The sequence below is a fragment of the Nyctibius grandis genome, chromosome 14, assembly GCF_013368605.1.
Source record: "Nyctibius grandis isolate bNycGra1 chromosome 14, bNycGra1.pri, whole genome shotgun sequence".
NCBI lineage: Eukaryota > Metazoa > Chordata > Aves > Nyctibiiformes > Nyctibiidae > Nyctibius > Nyctibius grandis.
In genome coordinates this window covers 2,036,560-2,056,310 of record NC_090671.1, presented here as the reverse complement: position 1 = coordinate 2,056,310, position 19,751 = coordinate 2,036,560, and the positions used below count along the sequence as shown (strand labels likewise).

Genomic DNA, 19,751 nt, shown 5'->3' with positions numbered 1-19,751 from the left:
GATAAGCTCGTCCGCAGCGGCTTTGCCCACGAGGCGGCAGTGGGGGACAGCGGGAGCGGCGCGGCGCCCGCCCCAGCGGTCCCTGCCCTGCCTGAGCATTAATATTGATGCTGTCCAGGTGGCACCAAGATTGAGCTGTAGTGACAAGAGAATGTGCCCAGATCCTTTCACCCTCGGGCTTTAGAGTAATGGCCATATGTCTCGGTCCAGCAATTGTTTCCAGGGCGCAGATGGAAGACTAAAGTGGCTTTGGCATATTAGATTCATCTGGTTTATGTCCCACTTCACCTTTCTGCCTCCCAACACCTTCTGTTTTTATGAGCAAACTTCAGTGACAACATAGATGCAGCGGCAAGATCGCTCGAAGGACGTGGGCTTTGAGCAGGACCGGTTTTCTCTGCTCCTGAGCTACTTTTGTTACCAACATTTTCAGCAGAAAACACAGTTTGATTCTACCCAGAGAGAACCGCTGACTTCAGGGATAATTTTATTTTCCTGAGCTCTTTTTCCCTCTCACCTCCGCAGGGGGGGTAGCTCCGGACGAACGCACTTCATACACAGATCGTTTGACTCATGCTTTTTGGGAGTGCGATGCGCCCTTGTCTGTGAAGCCCTGTTGCTGATACTGGAGTTTGTGTGGGGCTTCCTGGGGCTGTAGGTAGAGACATTAAAGCCACCAAGGGGCAGTTAAGAGTGATTTTTATTTCTTGCTGGAAACAGGCTGCTCGTAGCAGCGCATGGCTCAAAAGGAACCTCAACAAACCCTTCAGGACCTCTGTTGAATGTCGGTGGGTTGCTGGAGGAAGAAACAGGGCGGGTTTATTTACAGTGGTGTTTGCTGGGGTGGAAAAAACCATCATCTCAGTTTCCTAGTGAGGGAGGAGTTGGTGATGGGCAGGTGAGATCAGATGGAAAGATATAAAGTATGCTTCGTTCGGATGTTTCCTTATCTGTACCAGATGCCTTCTCCACACTCGCAAAGGTGTTGTGAGGTGAAAAGAGAATGGATTGGGTTGAATGGAGATGAAGTTCTGAATCCATCTTTGTAACTCAGCTTCCTGTTTGCTTTCCTGCAGGTGAAGTGGAAAGGGAAGGACCTGTTCGATCTAGTATGCAGGACACTAGGACTCCGAGAAACCTGGTTCTTCGGGCTTCAATACACGATCAAGGATACGGTGGCTTGGCTCAAAATGGACAAGAAGGTTGGCACCAAATTTCCCTTGAGAGGTGTGGGATGACAAAGGAGGATGTACTTTTTTTCCTCTTTCTTTGATTACCCAAGGTCACATTACGTGTGGTATCGAAGTGTGTTTAAATCTCATCCCCATGGTGTCTGTAAGTCAAACGGGGAAGAGTTGGCAGAGATACCCCACCCCAGCTCCTTTTGAGGTGTGGAGTCTCAGACCGTGCACACTGAATCCCCTTGATGCATTTTGGAGACAGCCACGCTGGGATGCCTTGCTTCAGGGTGGCTGTAATGTAAATGAAACCTCGAAGTCTCTCTTCTGTGCCCCTGAATGACAAAATCTTTAGCCGAAAAGTGAAGTTGCATCTTGGCTTCTTTTGTTGCTGAGACATACAAAGAACTGGGGAGGAGGAGAACCAGAGGAGTGAAAAGGAGATGGAGATAAGAGTGGAAACACTTCCCAAATATGCAAGGCTCAGATTGCTGAGGGGTGGGTTACAGAAGTGATAATGTGGGTCTGTTTGCATCCAAAGGGTGTTACACTAAAACCAGACGGTAATCAAGGCTGTGAGGGAGGTCTGGGTGTCTCGTGTGTCATGCCAAGGTTTTAAACTGACATGAATCTGAACTGGATGGTGCCAGCACAATAGGAAGGTAGCAAGGAACAGCACTGAAATACAAGAGGAGGCAGCACAGGGAAGCAAGGAGAAAGTCAGGTGGTGGCGTAGCAGGATACAGCATCGCTCTGCGAGGTTCGGCAGAGGCAGTGTGTGCACAGCAGATCAGGATCAACCGTTCCTGCCTCATTTCGCATGCTGTTTGTTTCTGCCTTGTTTGTTTTCTTGCATCCTTAGAAGTGTCAGAAATGTTTATTTGTTTTCCTTTTTTAACTGTGATTTCTGAACTACTTAGGTTGGTTGGTCTGTTCTAGATATCTAAAGTGCTTGACAAAAGATGTGCTGGTCTGAACAGAAGGGAGCTGTGTCTTGGCTTCAAGAGACAGAGCCCTGAAGAAGCTGGAAAGACCAGCTGAAAGGCTCTTGTATCTTACAGGTTCTGGATCACGATGTCCCAACAGAGGAGCCTGTCACCTTTCACTTCCTGGCCAAATTTTATCCTGAGAACGCAGAGGAGGAACTGGTCCAGGAAATCACGCAGCACTTGTTCTTCCTGCAGGTAGGAGCCCTGTCAGTACACTCTTTTCCAACCCAAGGGAGAAGGAGCCAGGATGAGCAGAAGTGCGAGAAGGTTCCAGGGTCAGAAAGTTGGTCAGCAGAGTGTGGAACCTCATCGTTAGGTTCGCACCTCTCCAAAGGGAGTTGTCTTCAACAACAAAAACTCCTTAAAATAGGTCAAAGATGGTTTGTCTGGATGAAGCAGTCACAGATGCCCAGACTTGCAGACCTCGTAAACTGGCTGTCAGGAATGATGAGGTGATTTGTAATACTAGTGTGTGGTAACGAGGGGAAATGAATCTGTCAGATGTGGGCTTGAATGACACGCACAGCCTTGGAGTCCACCTCTCTGCAGGGTGTGGATGCCAGTTGTGCTGAGGGATGGCAGTTGCCTTTGTACATGATAGCATCGTTCCGTGAGGAGGAGAATTTCATCCTCAAGAGCAGAATGCAGCCAGCCTGTTTGGTGTTCAGGCTGTACAGCGAGGTTCACCTCTTCGCAAAACAGCCTCCAAATAACTGGAGCAGAAGAAAATCCCAGAAGCACAGCTCCGTCAGAGGAGAAGGGGAAACCCAACGCTCCCACCTGCCCCAGTAACTCCTGCCCTTACGATAGCGTTTGGAAACTGTGCTGAACGCATCTTCAGGCTTTTTTCTTTTTTATTTAAAGTACGCTACAAAACTTTGCGTCCTGAGAAATCAGCTCAGCTGGTGTTGTTGTAGAAGTGCTGCGTGGCTGGTCACGAAGAGCGTCTGTCACAGGAGCTCTCTTTCAGACAAGATCAATTTTCTGAAACTATGTCCTGTGAAGGGTTGTGTCAACTACGGTTACAGGGAGCAGAGTAGTCCTGGTCAGACCCCTACGTACTTATTGGGGTGTTTCAGCTGCTCTGTGGCTGTTAATTTGAAGTTTCTAAAGTAAATAAGTTATAAAAATAAAGACACTCATTCTTATGCTTGTCACACCAAAGTAGAGGCACCTGGATTTGGATGCTCTTGGAAATACCACTGTAGGCTTCAGTGTGCCCTGCCCTTTCAGATGGGTATCAGAGTGAGCTCACCAGCTTCTTGGTACTCCTCACTCTTCCAAAGTTCATCTTTGTTCTTCACATCTAAAGGACTTGTAAATGCAAAGTGTTGCTGTTAATTTCCAAGGTCTGTCTTATGCACTAGTGTCTCTGTAGGGCGGTTTTTAAACGTCCCATTTGCCATGGGTTTTATCCTTGATGAGGAAAACTGCTGCTGGCATCTTTGAAAAGGAAAATTGGAGAGGAAAAGCAGTTAAAGCTGCATTTTATAAATGCAGACCGTGACTTTTCCACTAGGATTTCTGATGATGAGAGGAGCCTGGGCTCCTGTAACGTGTATGGAGAACGGGAGCGCACATAAGCTTGCAAACTCTCCTGTTTTTATCTTAATGCAGGAGAATATCTTCTGCAATGATGTTGTAACCAACTTTGAGGACTCAAAGGAAGTTATAAATTCAAGCTGATGTTACTGCATCTCTGTGACAATCCATTTAAGTCTCCCAGGAAATAGTACGCTTTTTTTTCTGTCTTTATTCAGGAAAATTAAGTGTGCAAAACCAAAAAATATCAAACATGACAGGTTTAATTTTTTAATGCACAGAAGCCAGGAAACTCAAAGCTGTGGCTTTTGGGAACTGCACGTTGGTTCCCGTGGGAGGGTGTGCAGGGCTTTGCCTGCTGCTAAAAGCACTGCCACGGAGGTGACCCGCAGCTCTCCTTGCTGCCGGTGGGGTTGGAGGGAATTGGCCTCGAGCACAGGTGAGCACTGACTCATAGTGAGGCCTGAATATCCCAGAGCAAAACCTTTGTGTGCTCAGAGACTCGGCTGCAGACTTCTTTTTTACTATAGTGGTATGTATAGATGTCGTATCAATCCGTAGCTTATGCCTTAAGAGGTTTTATCTCTGTGTTTACAGACAGAACATTTTTTTACCTCCTCTTGCCTTTAGCCATGGGATAGAGGTTCTGTCATTTTCCACGTATAAATTTAGCTCTTCTCGCAAACCTGTCTGAAAAAGGTGGCCCGTGAAAGCCTGAGCCCTTCCCTTCTGAGCCACCAGAGACTTCCTGGGCCTGAACTGTAATTAGCGTCAGGAAAATTAACTGTGTGGTTGACAGCTCAAGTTAAAACAAACTGCAGCCATCTGCTGTGACAGTCGTGCTTTGCACTGCTCCACTAAACGTGTGTTATGTGTCCTTTGGTGCTACGTGCAGGTGAAGAAGCAGATTTTGGATGAGAAGATCTACTGTCCTCCTGAAGCTTCTGTCCTGCTGGCCTCTTACGCCGTCCAAGCCAAGGTAGGCACGGGAGGATTCTCCAAGGGCTGGATGACATCGGGCGGTGGGTTAGTGTTGCTCCTGGGAAGAGAGGCTCTGCAATAAACCTGCTTCCTGAGGAAGGGGGAGGCAGGGGGAGTTCTTAAAACTTCAGAAGTGAGGGGACTACCCTAGCAATATCGCCTTCTCCGCGCTGCAGGTTCCTGGCTGCCTTCAGATGTTGGACAGATTTTTGCTTTCTCTTTCCAGGACTCTTTAGCAAGTGCTCAGCTGATGAGCTGCAGTGCCTGCTCAAGTGTGGCTTACTCCTGGAGCAGGTGAATTCCCTGAGCCCGTGCTTTTTTGGATCTCCTCCCTGTTCTTGCTGTTGTAGCCAGAGGCAAACCAGCCGTGGGACTCACAGCTCCACTGCTTCCCCAGAATACTTGTCCTCATGATAACTGCTTTATTTTGAGTGCTACAGCCTCAAAATGTGCTGTGTTAGTGCAGTGTTAAAGGGCTCTTACAGGCTTCTCCCTTTATCTTGGGTTTGATCTTGGGTGTTTGGCCTCACTAGGCAGAGGAAGAAGTCAATGGTCACTAAGTTTCCCTCATTCCTTGGCTGAATTTTGCTCTGGACCCGGAGTCAGTGCGTTTTGCTGTAGATTTCTTTAAGAGAACACTGTTTTCCAGTCTGGAGCATGCAGCTTTGGACAGCTTGCAGCGGCCTACAGCAGAGGGACTCCTGGGACAGAAGGAGCAGCCCAAGGTTCAGAAGTGGGGATGTTCTTGCAGGAGGGGAAGTAATTTATCGCTGTATGTGCACATCATGTACTGCTGCTCTATTAACGAGTCTTCTGGCTAATCTCCCTCTTATATGTGTAAAGATAACGTCTTTGGAAGAGGAGCGACTGGAGTCCGGTCGCAGCCCAGCTACGGTATCTCCATAGCCTCGTGGTCGTAGTCGGTTCTGACTCTCTGGATGCCATTTAGGGAGGCGTTTTGGCTCGCAGGACCGTAGGCAGGTGGCCGTGCCCTGGGTCTGGCCCATCTGCCTGTCCTTGAGGAGCACGACTGTCGAGCAGTTTTGGAGAAGCAGGGTAGCTCTCTGGTCTGTGAGACCACTTAGCTGGTGGTGCAGGTGGCTCCGTTGCCTGAAGAGAGGGCCTGATCCAAGAGAGGGCCTGAAGAGAGGGCCTGATCCAAGAGAGGGCCTGAAGAGAGGGCCTGATCCAGGCTGGTTGAAAGCAGAGGCTGGTCCTCAGTGTTCTGCCATGGCTCTTTCTGTGTTGCTGTATAATCTTCCTCATAACCCTTTAGTCCATGCCCAGTTTGTCTGAATGCAGCCCTGGGTGACGGGCAGCGCTGTTCTTTGGTGATGAATGTTTGAATTCACTAGAAAAAGATGTTTTCTCCTCATAGGCGGAATATTGATGAAACCGTATTTTGTTTGAGAGACTCATGAGCCAGGGAAAGACAAGTTGCTTTTAGAAATGTTTCTATTTGTGTGAAACATTCATCACTCTTATTAGAATGCATGAGTAAACACTTACTTGGCTTTTTCTCCGTTGACCTGCCGAGCTGAGGATATGTAGGGGATGACTTTCCCTGTTGCTAAAATGAATAAACCATTGGGTAAATATTGAGTGCTATTAACTCTTGGCCGTGACAGCTCCTGCTCGTGCGCTCGGGAACAGGCTGTGATTTGGTACAGGACACTTGTGCTGTCCCCTTTCTCTTCTTGCAGCGTGGCCGCTGACCTTGCGCTCAGTAGCACCCTCGACGTGCTCGACGCTCGGTCGTCTGGAGGAGGTCAGCTGGAGTCGGAGCAGTTCTCCTAACCTTGCACGTCTTGATTCTGCACAGAGATTGTGGGAAGGTGAAAGAGGGATGCCTCTTCTGATCTTTGATAATGTGCTTTCATGTCTGCATCAGACCTCGCCGTTCCTTGCAGCCCCTCCAGGCTGGGTTGCCCCGTCTCCTTTTTCTTCAGCAAAGGAGAAAGCTGAAAGCACGTTTTCAGTACGGAGCTGGGAAGAAAGATGTTGCAGGTCACCTCCTTCCACTTAAATAGGATAATGATGTCCTTTCTGGACAGGAAAGCGGCCACTGAGCATAGTAATTTCACTAATAACGTGCTGATTTGCATGATTAGGGGCATAATAGCCTGACATAGCGGTGTGTTTGCATCTAATGTAGCCATTTGATTGACAGCCAGGTTGGTTTGTGCTGTTGTTGCACACCTACCTGCAATAACAAAGTAAGCGTGGGGGTCATAAAAATAAAAGCTTATTTATTTCTAGAGCGTTGTGTTCGTTTGGGGAATTACCGTGTGGTTTCCCCTCTAGCCCTGCATTCAAACCACCCACACTGCTCTCAGATGTTGGAGGCGGTTCAGGTTTTAAATAGCTGTGAGAGACGTGGAATCTACTGAAAAATACGTCCTGGCAGAAGGTGGGAATGGCCAGGAGGTTCTTCCATTTCTTGCCCCTTAAATGCAGATCGCTGCAGCCCTCTCAGCACTTCAAATCTTGTAGCACTAGCAAAGGGCTCTTTTATTTTAATTCTGTTTTTTTTCCCCCAAACAAACAATACTTGGTGTTAATTGAAGCTAAACATGCCTGTGTTTATCCAGGACGATGTCAGCCACGTGTATGAATGAGGTAAAGGCAACTTCCATGTGTAACCATATTAATCATATAGTTCAATTAACAGGAGCTGAAATTCCATGACAGTTTTGAAATAATGATTTTATTGAAAAAGCCTTTGAAAGTATGTTTGCTGAATCATTTGAGCCAACATGTACTGCAAGACTTAAGCCATTTGTTGATTTTTGACTTGTGAATAATTAATGTTCTCATCCAGACTCTCTCTCAGTACAAATATTCCTTTGGGACATGGCAATATTTTTCACCACATGACAATCACATAATCCATACTTAGTCCTGGATCTCCACGGTAGATCACAACAGAAAATAATCGCGTTAATCCCATTTGCTATTATTTTCATCACCTAAAGATGATTTATTTTCTGCCTCTCCAAGGTTATTGGAGTTGTTTCCTTTGCCGGTGCCACGTTTTTATTGCTGTTCCCCTTTGATGTGGGTTCAAGGGACGTGTGCCTGCAGCGCGCTGCTGTCTGAGGAGCTCCGAGCATCTGGAGACCTTGGAAGGAAGGCAGTTGGTGCTGCTCAGCACCCTCCCGAATGAAATCCCGGGTGGTTTTGTTACATTATATTGTTGGAGGCTGAGTCAGTGGTGATTGTTGCATGCTTCCTGTGCATCTGCACTGGCTCCACATCAATATTTGCATCTTTAATCCCTGCTTGTTGTTTATGAAACGTCGCTCGCTGGGCTGCGGAGGGGATGTGTGTGGAGACTTTTGATGCTGAGCTCTGGTTTTGTTGTACAACGGGATGGTTCTGGCGTTAAAAGGAGGCCGATACGGAAAGCTTCCTGGCTTGTTACGTGACCACCGTGTGCGTCTTGGTCTTGGCTTTAAAAATTGCCACCATTTTGTCGTTCCTGAGCTGAGGTTCTTCAGAAAAGCAGGGAGGGAAGGGCTGTCTCCCTTGCAAAATGGGTGACTTGAGCAGACGTTGCCGTGTCTTGTGTAATTGGGTAATGTCACTGCAGAAGCCCTGTTTGCCAGGTGAATGAAAATCGCAGCGTTTCGCGGACGTGCCTCACATTCCGTCGTCCTCTTCTCTTGAACTTGCTGGGTTATTCGAGGTGCTGTTTGCTGGCGGTTTCCTGCCCTTTTAAACTGTACAGGAGGTAAATTCATTTTCACATGCACCGCAGGGACACTCGGCTTTTCAATCTGTTAATAAGCAGTTTTATTTCTCAGTCACTTTATATGCTGCTCAAAAAGATGTAAATCTAAACAAATACTAGTAATTACTGGATGCACTTAACAAATCTGAATTGGATTCCACGACCTAGTTGAGCAACAGACCCTCTGGCAGAAAAGCCCACACCTGCCTGAGAGGAGTTTGTTAAACTCCTGTAATTTTTTTTGATATTTGTTCATTAGGGTGGTGAGCAGCGACAGAGAAACCACCATCTGCTTCACCCGAATTACTGGTATCGATCAGTCTTTGGGGACAGATCTTTGTCCATAATCTTCATTCCCTGTCCCACTACTGGTGGGATGGCAAGAACCTCTCAGCTATAGAGTGGGTCTTTTCCTGCATCTGAGGAGGTGTTTTCTGGGCATGATAATTAGAGTAGAATATAATTGTTCTGTTGGAAGGGACCTACAGTGATCATCTAGTCCTGATGGTGGACGTCAACTAGTGGACGTCAACTGGTGGTGGGAAGTTTTGTTCTGCTTTCACTTCTGTCTGATTAGGAGGAGGATGTAAGTTTCTATTAGCAATCAAATGACAAAGAAAATAGGGTTATTAAGTTTACCGAGCAGCACATGTTCTCTGCTCTAACAGGTTGTGCTGTGAAGGGTGTAAGCAGGCTGCATTTACTGTCTCTCCCCACGGGGTGGATGTGTAAGTGTGACGAGTTTTACCTGCCCGTGTTGTTAACGTGGGGCGGGTACGATGTCTGTGCTTCTTTCCAGTACGGCGATTACGATCCCAACGTCCACAAGCGAGGCTTCTTGGCGCAAGAGGAGTTGCTTCCAAAGCGGGTAGGGAGCTCGGCCGAGGGAGGAGAAGGTTTCCAAGCTGGGTAGTGGTTGGTGTAACAGAGCCCTTTGCAGAGGGGGTCTCAGTGGGACTGCTTGTGGGGTGCATGCTGCTGTGCTTTCCTTGGGCTTCCTTACCAAGGCAAACAATCCCAAAAGATGTCTTGAGGGAGGAGAATTCAATCTCTTTCTGACATGTTTCAATAAAACCAGAAGCAAATGTTTTCTTTCTTTTCACGGTTTCATCCTGCCTGCATCCCCTCGCAGTGGCCTGGGGAACAGCTTGCTGTGCTGTGTGCTTGGGAGGGTTGAGCGAGCGCTGGGCGATTGCAGGGTGGGGGCTGAGCGTGCCCTGCTGAGAGTCGCCTGTCTTGAGGTCGGACGTGGGGCTGGGGAGGGGTTCCTTGGGGCTGGGGTGTTTCTGGCTTGCTTGCTGGCTAAGGAGACTGTGACAAGAGCAGCAATGTGACATGGTGTCTGTCTCTGTACGTATCTCAGGTAATAAACCTGTACCAGATGACTCCAGAGATGTGGGAGGAAAGGATAACAGCCTGGTATGCAGAGCACCGAGGCAGAGCGAGGTGAGTGTGTGCTGGAGCGGTGGGTCGGGGTCAGTCCTCTCGCCTGAAGACTCAGCGGGGTTTTGGGAACTTGGGCAGGTGAGGGATGAGCTCTGCTGGCAGCAGGGTTAACCCAGCACACCTCTGTAGCAGACTTGTGAAGGGCAAAGGGCTTTCTTTGCTCTGCACGTGCCCTGCTGTCCCCTGGTCGCTGATGGGGTCCTTGAGAGAATTGAGGACTGATGCTCAGTAGGGGAGTGCCTGCAGAGGGGCCGGGAGGCCAGCAGCCCTGCCTAGGGGTCAGGGTGCCTTTGGGGCCAGGAAGAGAAATGGGGATTCAGACTGATGAGGTGTGTTGCTGCCTCGGGTGGTGAAATGCTCCTTGTGGGGGATAAGCCTAAAGTCAGATGGACCTGAAACAGGGGCCTCCCAGCCAGGGATTTCCTATGCATGCTTCAGGGGTTGGGAGAAGGACAAAGCAAGGCTTGCAGTGCTGCATCTCGCTACGCAGGCGTCAGCGGCCGTTAAGATGCCGGCGAGCTGCAGAGTGGGATTTGCTGTTGGACTTTATTGATCCTGCCAGCAAAGACAGGCTTGACCTGTGGCGATGGAGACCGTCCAGGCTTTAAAGCCTCGTGTGTGCTTAGGATCAGAAAGAGCAGCCACCCCCCTCTCTCTGATCCTACCAAACATCGTAACGCTGGCCTTTTCCTGTCTGACAGAGATGAAGCTGAAATGGAGTATTTGAAGATAGCTCAGGACTTGGAGATGTACGGAGTGAACTACTTTGCGATTAGGGTGAGTGCAGGTTGTGGGTCATGTTTTCTTGCCGGCGTAGCTCCTGCGTTAGTCTTCATCTTCTGTGTTGCTGTGAGATTGGATGCGTGGAGCCTTGGAGAGCCAGCAGACCTGGGAGATGGCTGCGGTGCGTTGGTGAGAGTCCCTGCTGCAGTGAGCTTCGCTGCCAGCTGCTGGGAGGCAGGAGCTCTCTTAGTATGCAGTGCTGGTGGGTCACTGCTTGGGGCTGGTCGGTGAAGCTAGCAATGGTTCATGTCATACCCGAGTGGAGTGAAAGGGTTTTCTGCTCTTTTATTTCCTCCTGTAGAATAAAAAAGGCACTGAACTGCTCCTTGGAGTTGATGCCTTGGGTCTTCATATTTATGATCCAGACAACAGGTTGACCCCTAAAATCTCCTTCCCATGGAACGAGATCCGGAATATCTCATACAGCGATAAAGAGGTATGGGTACGTCTCCCCTCTTCCCTGAGAGCAATAAGAACACAACTGCGATTTAAAATGATTTCACTTCGCTTCTCTGTCTGCTGTGCTTGCAATCACCAGCTAAGCGAAGGGCAGCTCAGCTTCTCCAACTGAAACCTTAATTCCCAGCCTTTCTGAAACCTTCCAGGAGTGGGCGTACAAGGTCAACTGGGAGCTATTCTGTTTGGTTTTAGAGTACGTTCAAACCCTCTATGTAATTTTTCCAACAAAAATAACATTGCTGTTGATGTGCTTAGCCCAAATATCAGAGTTTGGAAGTTGAGATCTCTACTGTGTATATATTACAGTATATATTACTGTGTATATATACTGTATTATGACATATAGTGAGAGGTATTCCTGGTGAGAAGAGTTCTCGCCTCCTGCCATATCATTATATCATCTTGAGTTTTCAGGCTGTTGGGCTGGGCACAACAGCTGGAATGTTATTAGGAAGTTGAGTGATTTAAGCCTGCTGTTGGATAGTTATTTATTAAATCCAGAGAGTAAATATGAATCTTCTGAATCGTTGGCCACCAAACCTAGCTGAGAACAGCAATGGGCTGTGGAGGGGAAGCTGATGGGCTCAATTTTCAATCTGAGAGAGCTGCTCAAAGAAACCAGCTGCCTTCGCGGTAAGGAAGAAAATTAACTTCTTAATTAAAAATTGTTTTCTAATCTAAACATAATATTGATCAGAGTAAAAGCAAAGGGTTTCTCATCAGCTGCATTTATCACATGTCTTGCGAAGTTTTATAAGTAGTAAGGCCGTGCTGGAATTCTCTTCATTTGTTTTACTCCTTAAAAATAAGGAGCTTCCCAACTCTGCGCTTAGTCCCTCCCGCAGGCGTTCCTGCCCGTGACAGATGGGTGCAGTGGAAGCTGTCTGATGGGGCATTGCCTCCAGAAATCTGGGGGTTGAAGCCCCCGTAACCAGGCCTTGACACAAGACTGCAATAGAACTTGCTCTTGGGGGCAAGGACTGCCACCTTCCATCAGGTCAATCATCTGAGTAATAAGCTGACCACAAGTAGACCTGACGTGATAGTAAACAGGCTTAATAGCTGGGTATGGCAGCGACGTCGGCTCAGCAGAGGGGTTTAATCCCTCCTAACAAAGATTGAGTGTTTACATGGAACTGAAATTCCTCCTCTGGCATGTTTCTGGTGTTAATTCGATGACTGGTGGGGGTTCTGCCGGAGCCTGTGTCCAGGGACACTCACGCACGTCTGCCTGTGTGAAAGTCTTAAAAGATTGGCTCTTAAACTGACAAAACAAAACATGGCCGGGGTGAGTTCGGCTGAGCCCTTTTCAGGCAGTACAATGTATTGACAAATAGACCCGCTCTAATGGACACAGGCTGCCTGCTCGAGCGCTGTCTTCAGCGGTTATTTCTGTAGCCTGTGGAGGAGTGATGGAATGTGTGCATGCCTTCTAAACACGCTGTGCTGCGGAGCACTCCATCTCTTCAACTACCTGCAACCCCGTCTGGTGGAAGGTGTCCCTGCCCATGGCAGGGGGGTGGAACTAGGTGAGCTTTAAGGTCCCTTCCAACCCAAACCAGTCTGTGATTCTACCCTTTGATTAGTTCAGAGTCTTCTGTCTATCCAGGGGCCCCATGTCCGAAATTCTTGAGTCTGGCGATGCCACCCATATCCTCTTGAGACACCCGCTGTGGGTAAGCTCTTTGGAGAGGGTAAACCCAAGCCATGGTTAGAGCTCTTCGGTTGGCACAGAGTGTGTAAATAGAAGTTAAAGCAAGGGGATACTACTTTGAATTGCAGAGCAGTCTTGTGACATGGCTGACTTGTGGAGAACAAAACGCATGGAAAATCCTTTTGAGGAGCCCTTGCGAGCAAGGACAGCAGCTCCTGTGTCTGTGTCCCCGATGCAACCCTTCTGCCCACCTATTGGGTAGCTGAGCTGGTTCTTCCTCCCTTGGAAGTGTCATGAGTTTCTGCGGTACCTTCTCCATTCTCTACAGCTGCCAGGAGAGCAGCATCTTGCCTCGGGAGGTGCTGAGCTGTCTGCCCTCCTCAAGGTGCTCTGCAGAGGACACCGGCTGTCGGGCATTGCAGTCTGGAGGTGGACAGCACACTCATTGCTTCTGTGGCACTCGCGTTTTTCTGACCGGAGGAACAGTTGTCTCCTTGGTTGCTTTTGATACTAGTTCTCTTGCTTGGCTGGAAGCCACGGGGACGGCTCTCAGCCTTGTTTGTCTGCCACTGCTGACCTCCTCTGAGCCAAAGCTTTCAGTAAGACTTTTATAGCTGCGTTTTTATTAAATGCACCACTCTGTGATAACTCTCTCCCTCTTTATTTTTTCCTTTTCAGTTTACGATTAAGCCATTGGACAAAAAGATTGATGTTTTTAAATTCAATTCATCAAAGCTGCGTGTGAATAAGCTGGTAAGTCTACAGACAGAGTAATTTTTATTACCTGCAGCAGTAGTTTCTGCCAGCAGTATGAGACAATGTTCTTTTGGGGCTTTTCCTTCGAGCAGTCGGCGGGAGCGTGTTGGCTGGACTGTAGATGTCATTTGGTGTAGCAGTTACTACTCGGTCGTAGCCTCTAGAAGAGAAGGGGGAAGCTCAAGTCAAGCTCCTTGACAGAACCTCTTTCCCCTCCCCTGTTTTTGTGCTCCCTTTCTAAGCTCTGTGGTTACATCTGACCTGCATGGCGGAAGCACTTAGTAAGTAAAACTTTCTTGTCACCCCCGTCTTTGCTGCAGATCCCCTTTCTTCCCCTGTGGATCTGTTCCATTCTGCCCTGTGATGTAGGTCTCTCTGTGCTGGGATGCTCCGTTATCAGAGCCGCAGTCCTGGCTGTTTCCTAGGCTGATCCCCTCTGGGGACACTCTCCTTGTACAAGGATGGAGGGGGCTACGTTGAGCTTTTCTGTTCAGCATCCGTGTTAGACGTTAGTGTTCTGGAGTTGGTATCTGGAGCAGCTTTGATCCACATTCTGTAGTAGCTGTGCACCGTGTTAAGTTGCACGAGGGACCTGCAGAAGGCAGGGGGGATATTTTTGCCATCCTTTCTAAGAGAGGGAGGGGAACTTTGCTGTCCTGGTTATAGGCTGTCCTGTACTTCACATGCCGTAGGGAAGTGGGGCTTCCTAACAAGGGCCTCATCCATGGCCCTCATCAGGTTCCTAGTGCTGTAGCTCCTCTGACTCCAGAGAAGTCATTTGTGACTTGTGAAATGGAAGACAGATGTGTGAATCAGTCCTTTAGAAAAGAATCTGAGTTTAGAAACCTGCTTTTATTGCTGAAAAGAGCTTTCATTCTTCTGTGTACCCACCCCTTTGCTAACCCTCCTCTAGTATTGCCACCTTCCTTGTCTTTCTCCTTGAGTGCCAGAGGAAACCACACTGGTGCTCAAAACCCTTCAGCAAAGGTAACTGAAGGCGTCCAAGGACGTTTTTGATAAGCCTTCTGTTTGTGTGTAGATGGAAAGTGGTTTTCCTTCTTTTTCTAGGTTCATCCTTGAACCTAGAGGAAGGGAGCAGTGAGAACCAGGGAACTGGCTGGAGCTGTAGAAGGCTTTGTTTCATTATTTGGCCTAATGCCTTTTGGGGGCTGGTGTAAAACTCACCAGAACTCTTCTGTGCTGGCTGCACAGAAAACAGAAAATTGGTCTTTGCAAAGAGCTGATAGCCCAGGAACTGGTGTTTGGTGTGGCACTTAGGCTGTGCCTTGGCTCCCCGCCCCTCATACGGGCTTGAGATCGGTGGGTGGAAGTGCTTACAAGCACCAAACCAAAGCAGTTCTAGTGGTTTTGTGTGTCAGGAATACAAACTACCTCATCGTCATCATGTGTACAGCTGTTTCTCTCCACTCTTCACCCTTGACTGGAATAGATTCTTCAGCTGTGTATCGGAAACCACGACCTCTTCATGAGGAGGAGAAAGGCAGACTCGTTGGAGGTCCAGCAAATGAAGGCACAGGCCAGGGAGGAGAAAGCCAGGAAGCAGGTGAGAGACATCTCGTATAACTAGACGTGAGCCAAAATCAGAAATGCAAATGAACTTGGGAAGGAACAGTCTCCAGAAGGACATCAAGCACACGGAGCAGCTTTGAGGGAAGGTCCAGCTGAACATCTCTTTTTAGTAGCCTGCTCCCACCTCGCCAGTCATTCTCAACTTGGCACTGCAGGTTGATGGCAGCCCGAGTCCAGCCCCTGCACTTGGGATCAAAAAAACCAGGAGGACGGGAGGGAGGAGCTGATCTGAGTGTCCTGCAAGTGTGTGTGCATCGTCCCTGCCTCGGTTTACGCCTGGGCGATGTAGCTGGAAAGATGCAGTATGTTGGGGTAGTTGGTTGTAATTAAGGCAGGGGCTGTGAGGGGGAGCTGTGCTTTTCGCCTCATTTTCTAATTAGGTGGTGATGGAATGCACGCCGACATTTCGGGGCGTGCAGCCTGCATGCTAATGGGTGCTGGCCTCCTTTATCTGCTGCAGGTCGGCCCAGGCGACAGAAACGGCTCTTTGGAGGCAGCAGCGTGTAGCTGATGAGCATATATCAGCAAATTGGATTGTGTGAATCATTGTTTTCTGCTCGTAGACCTTTTCTACTCACTGAAACCCGCACAGCTAATCTGAGTGCTGGTGCTTAGAATATAAATGTCCCTTTTGCGATAAAGCCGCTAGATAGCAGCAGAAGAAACCAGAGCAGTCACTTGCACCCAGGAGGGCCTTCTGCTCAAGGGACTGCTGAGTTAATGGAGTTGAGCATGTCCACAGAGGTGCCCGCGTGGTGCTGGAATCGGTGTTGAGGTGCTCAGCTGACCTGGAGATGTGACGTGGCTTGTCTTGCAGACACCTCCTGAAGCAGTTCTCCCTCCTGTAGCTGGTGGGGTGGCAGGAGAGGACAGGACACGAGTCGCTATGAGGGTAACCAGGCCAGCTCCTCTGGGGAAGGGTGGGCTTCTTGCTTCCCACGGCGATTCCTCTGGTCAGTAAGGAGTTGGCATCAGTGGAGCAAAAGGTTCCTCCTTGGGAGGAGCAGCGTGGTGTCCAAGCGCTGGTGGCTTCAGGGACAGGTTTTACAGTCTTGTGAGTTTTTGATGCGTTTGAATAACGCTGGCAAGACCTGAGATCCTGGGCTTAGTGGTGCTGCTGGGGGAGGTGAGGGCACTGAAGGCAAGCAGCAGCTTATCGCTTCGCACGAGCTCTCGAATCCAGAGCGCTTGTGCTCCCCGGGAAAGGTCGGGCTCTGCCTGGGTTGGCTGCCCTCTCCTGAGCTAGCCACCTCTCTCCTCCCTCCCCAGGATCCACAGTTAACTGGTTCCAGATAGTCCTTTTATATCGGGAATTCTTGTTAATGGAAGTCCTGACTGGGATGCAAATCGTAATGATAATTAATGAGGGGAACCTTTAATAGAAGGAAGCAGAGCTGTTAGAGCAGTGGGCGTCCTGCTTTCAGAACACAGTTGGTGTCTGAGGAGCAGAGAAATGTATCTTGTCGCACTTATTTCCCTTATTAAACCCAGCAGGTGGCCTGTGCAGTGCTGCGAGTCCTTGCTGTGGTGTGGATATTTATAATGCACCCATCTCTGTCGTACCAGAGTGCTTCAACTTGGTGTGTTAATTAGCCCGATGGCTCCCTTTGGGCGCTTGGCTAGCAGAGAGGCAGTTGTTGGGCACGTTCTGTCTGCACAATGTGCTCGGCTTCTTCTGGGAAGAGGTGGCCGGATTCTGGTGGGTTATCTCAGCGTGACTTGGATCTTCTCTCCTGGAGCAGCATTGCTATTTCCTGCAGACCGAGCTGGGGGAGATAATTTATCATATCTAGGAAGCGATAGGGGTGGTCATGCTCTTTGTGACCTCCCCTAGAAATGAGTGGAAGTGCAGCTTCCAGCGTGCTGGGTTAGATGTCTGATCAGAAGCAGCAGCTATGCACGTCCTTCAAACTCCTGCCTTGCAGTGTGTCTAGATTTGATGTTTTGAAGATGCCCTCGGACTGCCCTTCAGCCCGGTCTTGCCGTCTGTTCAACTTGCCATAAGAAACTCTAGGCATAGCTGGAGCACTTGGGACCCTCCTCGTGTGAGTCTGCCCTGGGAGCCAGCGTAGGAGGGTGCTGTCTGGGGTCGTAATCAGCTGCAGGCAGCTTGTGGGGCAGCGCTGTGGGTAACAGCCTGATCAGGGGATTGCCTTGGGAACGGCACTCTTCAAGGGAATAGGGTGCATCAGATCACCCTCGTTCAGTGAAGTTCCCCGTGTTGATAAGCAGAGAGGAGGCAGCAGTGCAGTCCTGTGCTCTGACCGTGTAGTGACGCTTTCTCATCCTACGGAAAGCCTTTCTAATGTGTGTTATTTCTCCTCGCTTTCCCCAATCCCTTTGGCCTAGATGGAACGGCAGCGCCTGGCTCGAGAGAAGCAAATGAGAGAAGAGGCTGAGAGGACAAGAGATGAGCTGGAGAGAAGGTTGATGCAGTTAAAGGAAGAGGCAACGATGGCCAACGAGGCTCTGGTAAGTCTCTGGGAGGTTGTTTCCCGAAGCACTGTAGCTGTTCCTCACTCCTTCCCCTGCTGAAGCATTTTAGGAAGCACACTGTGACTGTCCTGTGGCTATTCTCAAACCGCTGCTGGTGGACAGGGAACAGGAGGCTGGATGGGGTTGATTTCATCCTGCTAGCCTGCTGTGGCAGGAGCACAAAGGAGGGTGATTTGGGACAGAGCCTGGGCACATCCAGGTCTTGGCTGCAAAAGGCTGCAGGCATTTGTGGAAGGACGGGACTCTGTGGGCCATGGTGGCCGTGCAGAGCGAGCAGCTCAGGGCCCTGCTCCGGGGGTTGTAAGCACATGCGGGGAGACATTCAGTGCTCTTGATGGCTTAATGTACCTTAATTCTCAGATGAGGTCTGAAGAGACAGCAGATTTGCTGGCTGAGAAGGCTCAGATCACAGAGGAGGAGGCCAAGCTCCTGGCTCAGAAAGCAGCTGAGGCTGAACAGGAGATGCAGCGAATCAAAGCCACGGCCATCCGGACGGAGGAGGAGAAGCGACTGATGGAACAGAAGGTGCTAGAGGCAGAGATGTTGGCACTGAAAATGGCGGAGGAGTCGGAGAGGAGGTCAGAGGGTACAACCTTGCAGCTGCCTCTGCTTTGCTTTCCAACCCCCTTCTGACTTAGCTGAAAGAGTGGCTCCTGCCTTGAGTTAGTGCATCCAACGGTTTGCAGTGAGCCCTTGGCCTCCTGTGCGTGTACAACAGCAAATGGCCCCAAGGCTCAGCTGGTTTCTCTCTCCATCTCGCTGTTCACCACAGCTGGGCTGTCCCCACATAGGAAACGGTGCTGGTAGAGCAGTGGTGGCCCTGATCTTTCCTTGGAGCTGGAGATCCTTCTCTGAAGCCTTCTTTGGGAGAGATACTGTGGTGAAAGCAGCAGGGAAAGGGGCCGTCAGCTAGCGGGGGAGAAGGTACCGTGGTCCTTGGCACGCTGCCTTCTGTGGCTCTCACACCCTGACGGCAGCAGCTGAAGCCAGCTCTACTTTTGGGTGATTTCTGCAAACACCCACTGCATTCCCCAAGGTATCTGACAACGTTAATGACACTTGGGGGTTTTCTTTTCTGGCTGTTAGATCTACATTTGCTCCTCTAGTTCCCTCTTACTTGTTTAAGTTCTCCTTACCAGTCATGAGGTCTCTGTTTCAGGTTAGCCTTGAGGTCTCCCTAGCTCCTGGAGTCCTCACTTCTAGTTAAAACTGGTGTTTCCATCCTCTTGATAGCAGAGCCCAGATCCCATGGTATATTCGGTAGTGAGCAAGTAAAAGATCATTCTTGTTTCCTTCCAACCGATTACTCCTTTCCGTGTGAGAGCTTGCTCGGTGTCAGCCCTTCTGCTTGGACAAACACTGCCCTTGTCTATCTCTTCTTGCCTTGATCTCTGTCTTGGGAAGTCTCTGCTCAAATTTCGGTCCAGCAGAGAAAGCTTCCTTCCCTCCTTTGGCTTTCTCCTTGCAGCAGGTCCTTGAGCCTCAGGGGTAAATACTGGTTTTAGAATTGCTGGGCCCTGCGAGTAGGCAAGCTCTGCGATCTTGGGTGCTTTTGCCTTTTTTAAATGTAGTAAGTAGTCGTTAGTAGAGGCTTATTTGTCAGTCTGAACTTAAATTCTGAGGTTGTTCTCCCCATTCTAGCATCTCAGCACACTTCTTCAGCCCTTAGCCTTACTCGCTGCTGCTCATGCAGAGCCCATGTCAGAGCTGCCCTTCTGTGGCTTGGGGTTTTGTGCTAATTAAAACATCCCACATGTCAGAGGTTCTGGTGTTTCCCAATTTTTTTAGTTTAGGTCTTGTTGTGGAACAAATCTCAGCCTATGCTGCACCTACACTATAATCCTGCTTCTCCATCTTCTCATTCCTCTCAACTTCAATCTGATATTTGCCATTTGCTGTTTTCCTTTGTAGGGCGAAGGAGGCTGATCAGCTCAAACAAGACCTTCAGGAGGCTCGCGAGTCTGAGCGGAGAGCAAAGCAGAAGCTTTTGGAGATCACCAGCAAGTCGTCCTATACAGTAAGAGCGAGCTGTCTTGTAGTCCCCAGTTCCCAGCCCGTAAATACGCCCTCCTCTGGACCTTGGAGGGGTCTTGTATCTCCGTCCCGTCGGTGGAGGGGTATGAGCTGTCTCATTGCATCACTTA

General features: G+C 49.3%; 1 protein-coding gene across 7 annotated transcripts in view; it reads left to right on the top strand.

The window, feature by feature from the left end:
- The window catches only part of NF2 (NF2, moesin-ezrin-radixin like (MERLIN) tumor suppressor), a 52,553-nt gene that overhangs the window by 10,043 nt on the left and 22,759 nt on the right, over positions 1-19,751 (top strand). For 6 of the 7 annotated variants that reach the window (XM_068412210.1, XM_068412207.1, XM_068412211.1 and 3 more), the window contains exons 2-13: positions 1,077-1,202; positions 2,240-2,362; positions 4,605-4,688; positions 9,223-9,291; positions 9,787-9,869; positions 10,571-10,646; positions 10,954-11,088; positions 13,444-13,518; positions 14,972-15,085; positions 17,461-17,583; positions 17,968-18,185; positions 19,519-19,624. In XM_068412210.1, coding sequence (XP_068268311.1) covers positions 1,077-1,202; positions 2,240-2,362; positions 4,605-4,688; positions 9,223-9,291; positions 9,787-9,869; positions 10,571-10,646; positions 10,954-11,088; positions 13,444-13,518; positions 14,972-15,085; positions 17,461-17,583; positions 17,968-18,185; positions 19,519-19,624 — 1,332 coding nt within the window. The remainder of the gene's footprint in view (positions 1-1,076; positions 1,203-2,239; positions 2,363-4,604; positions 4,689-9,222; positions 9,292-9,786; positions 9,870-10,570; positions 10,647-10,953; positions 11,089-13,443; positions 13,519-14,971; positions 15,086-17,460; positions 17,584-17,967; positions 18,186-19,518; positions 19,625-19,751) is intronic. The other variant, XM_068412213.1, reaches the window with a different exon arrangement.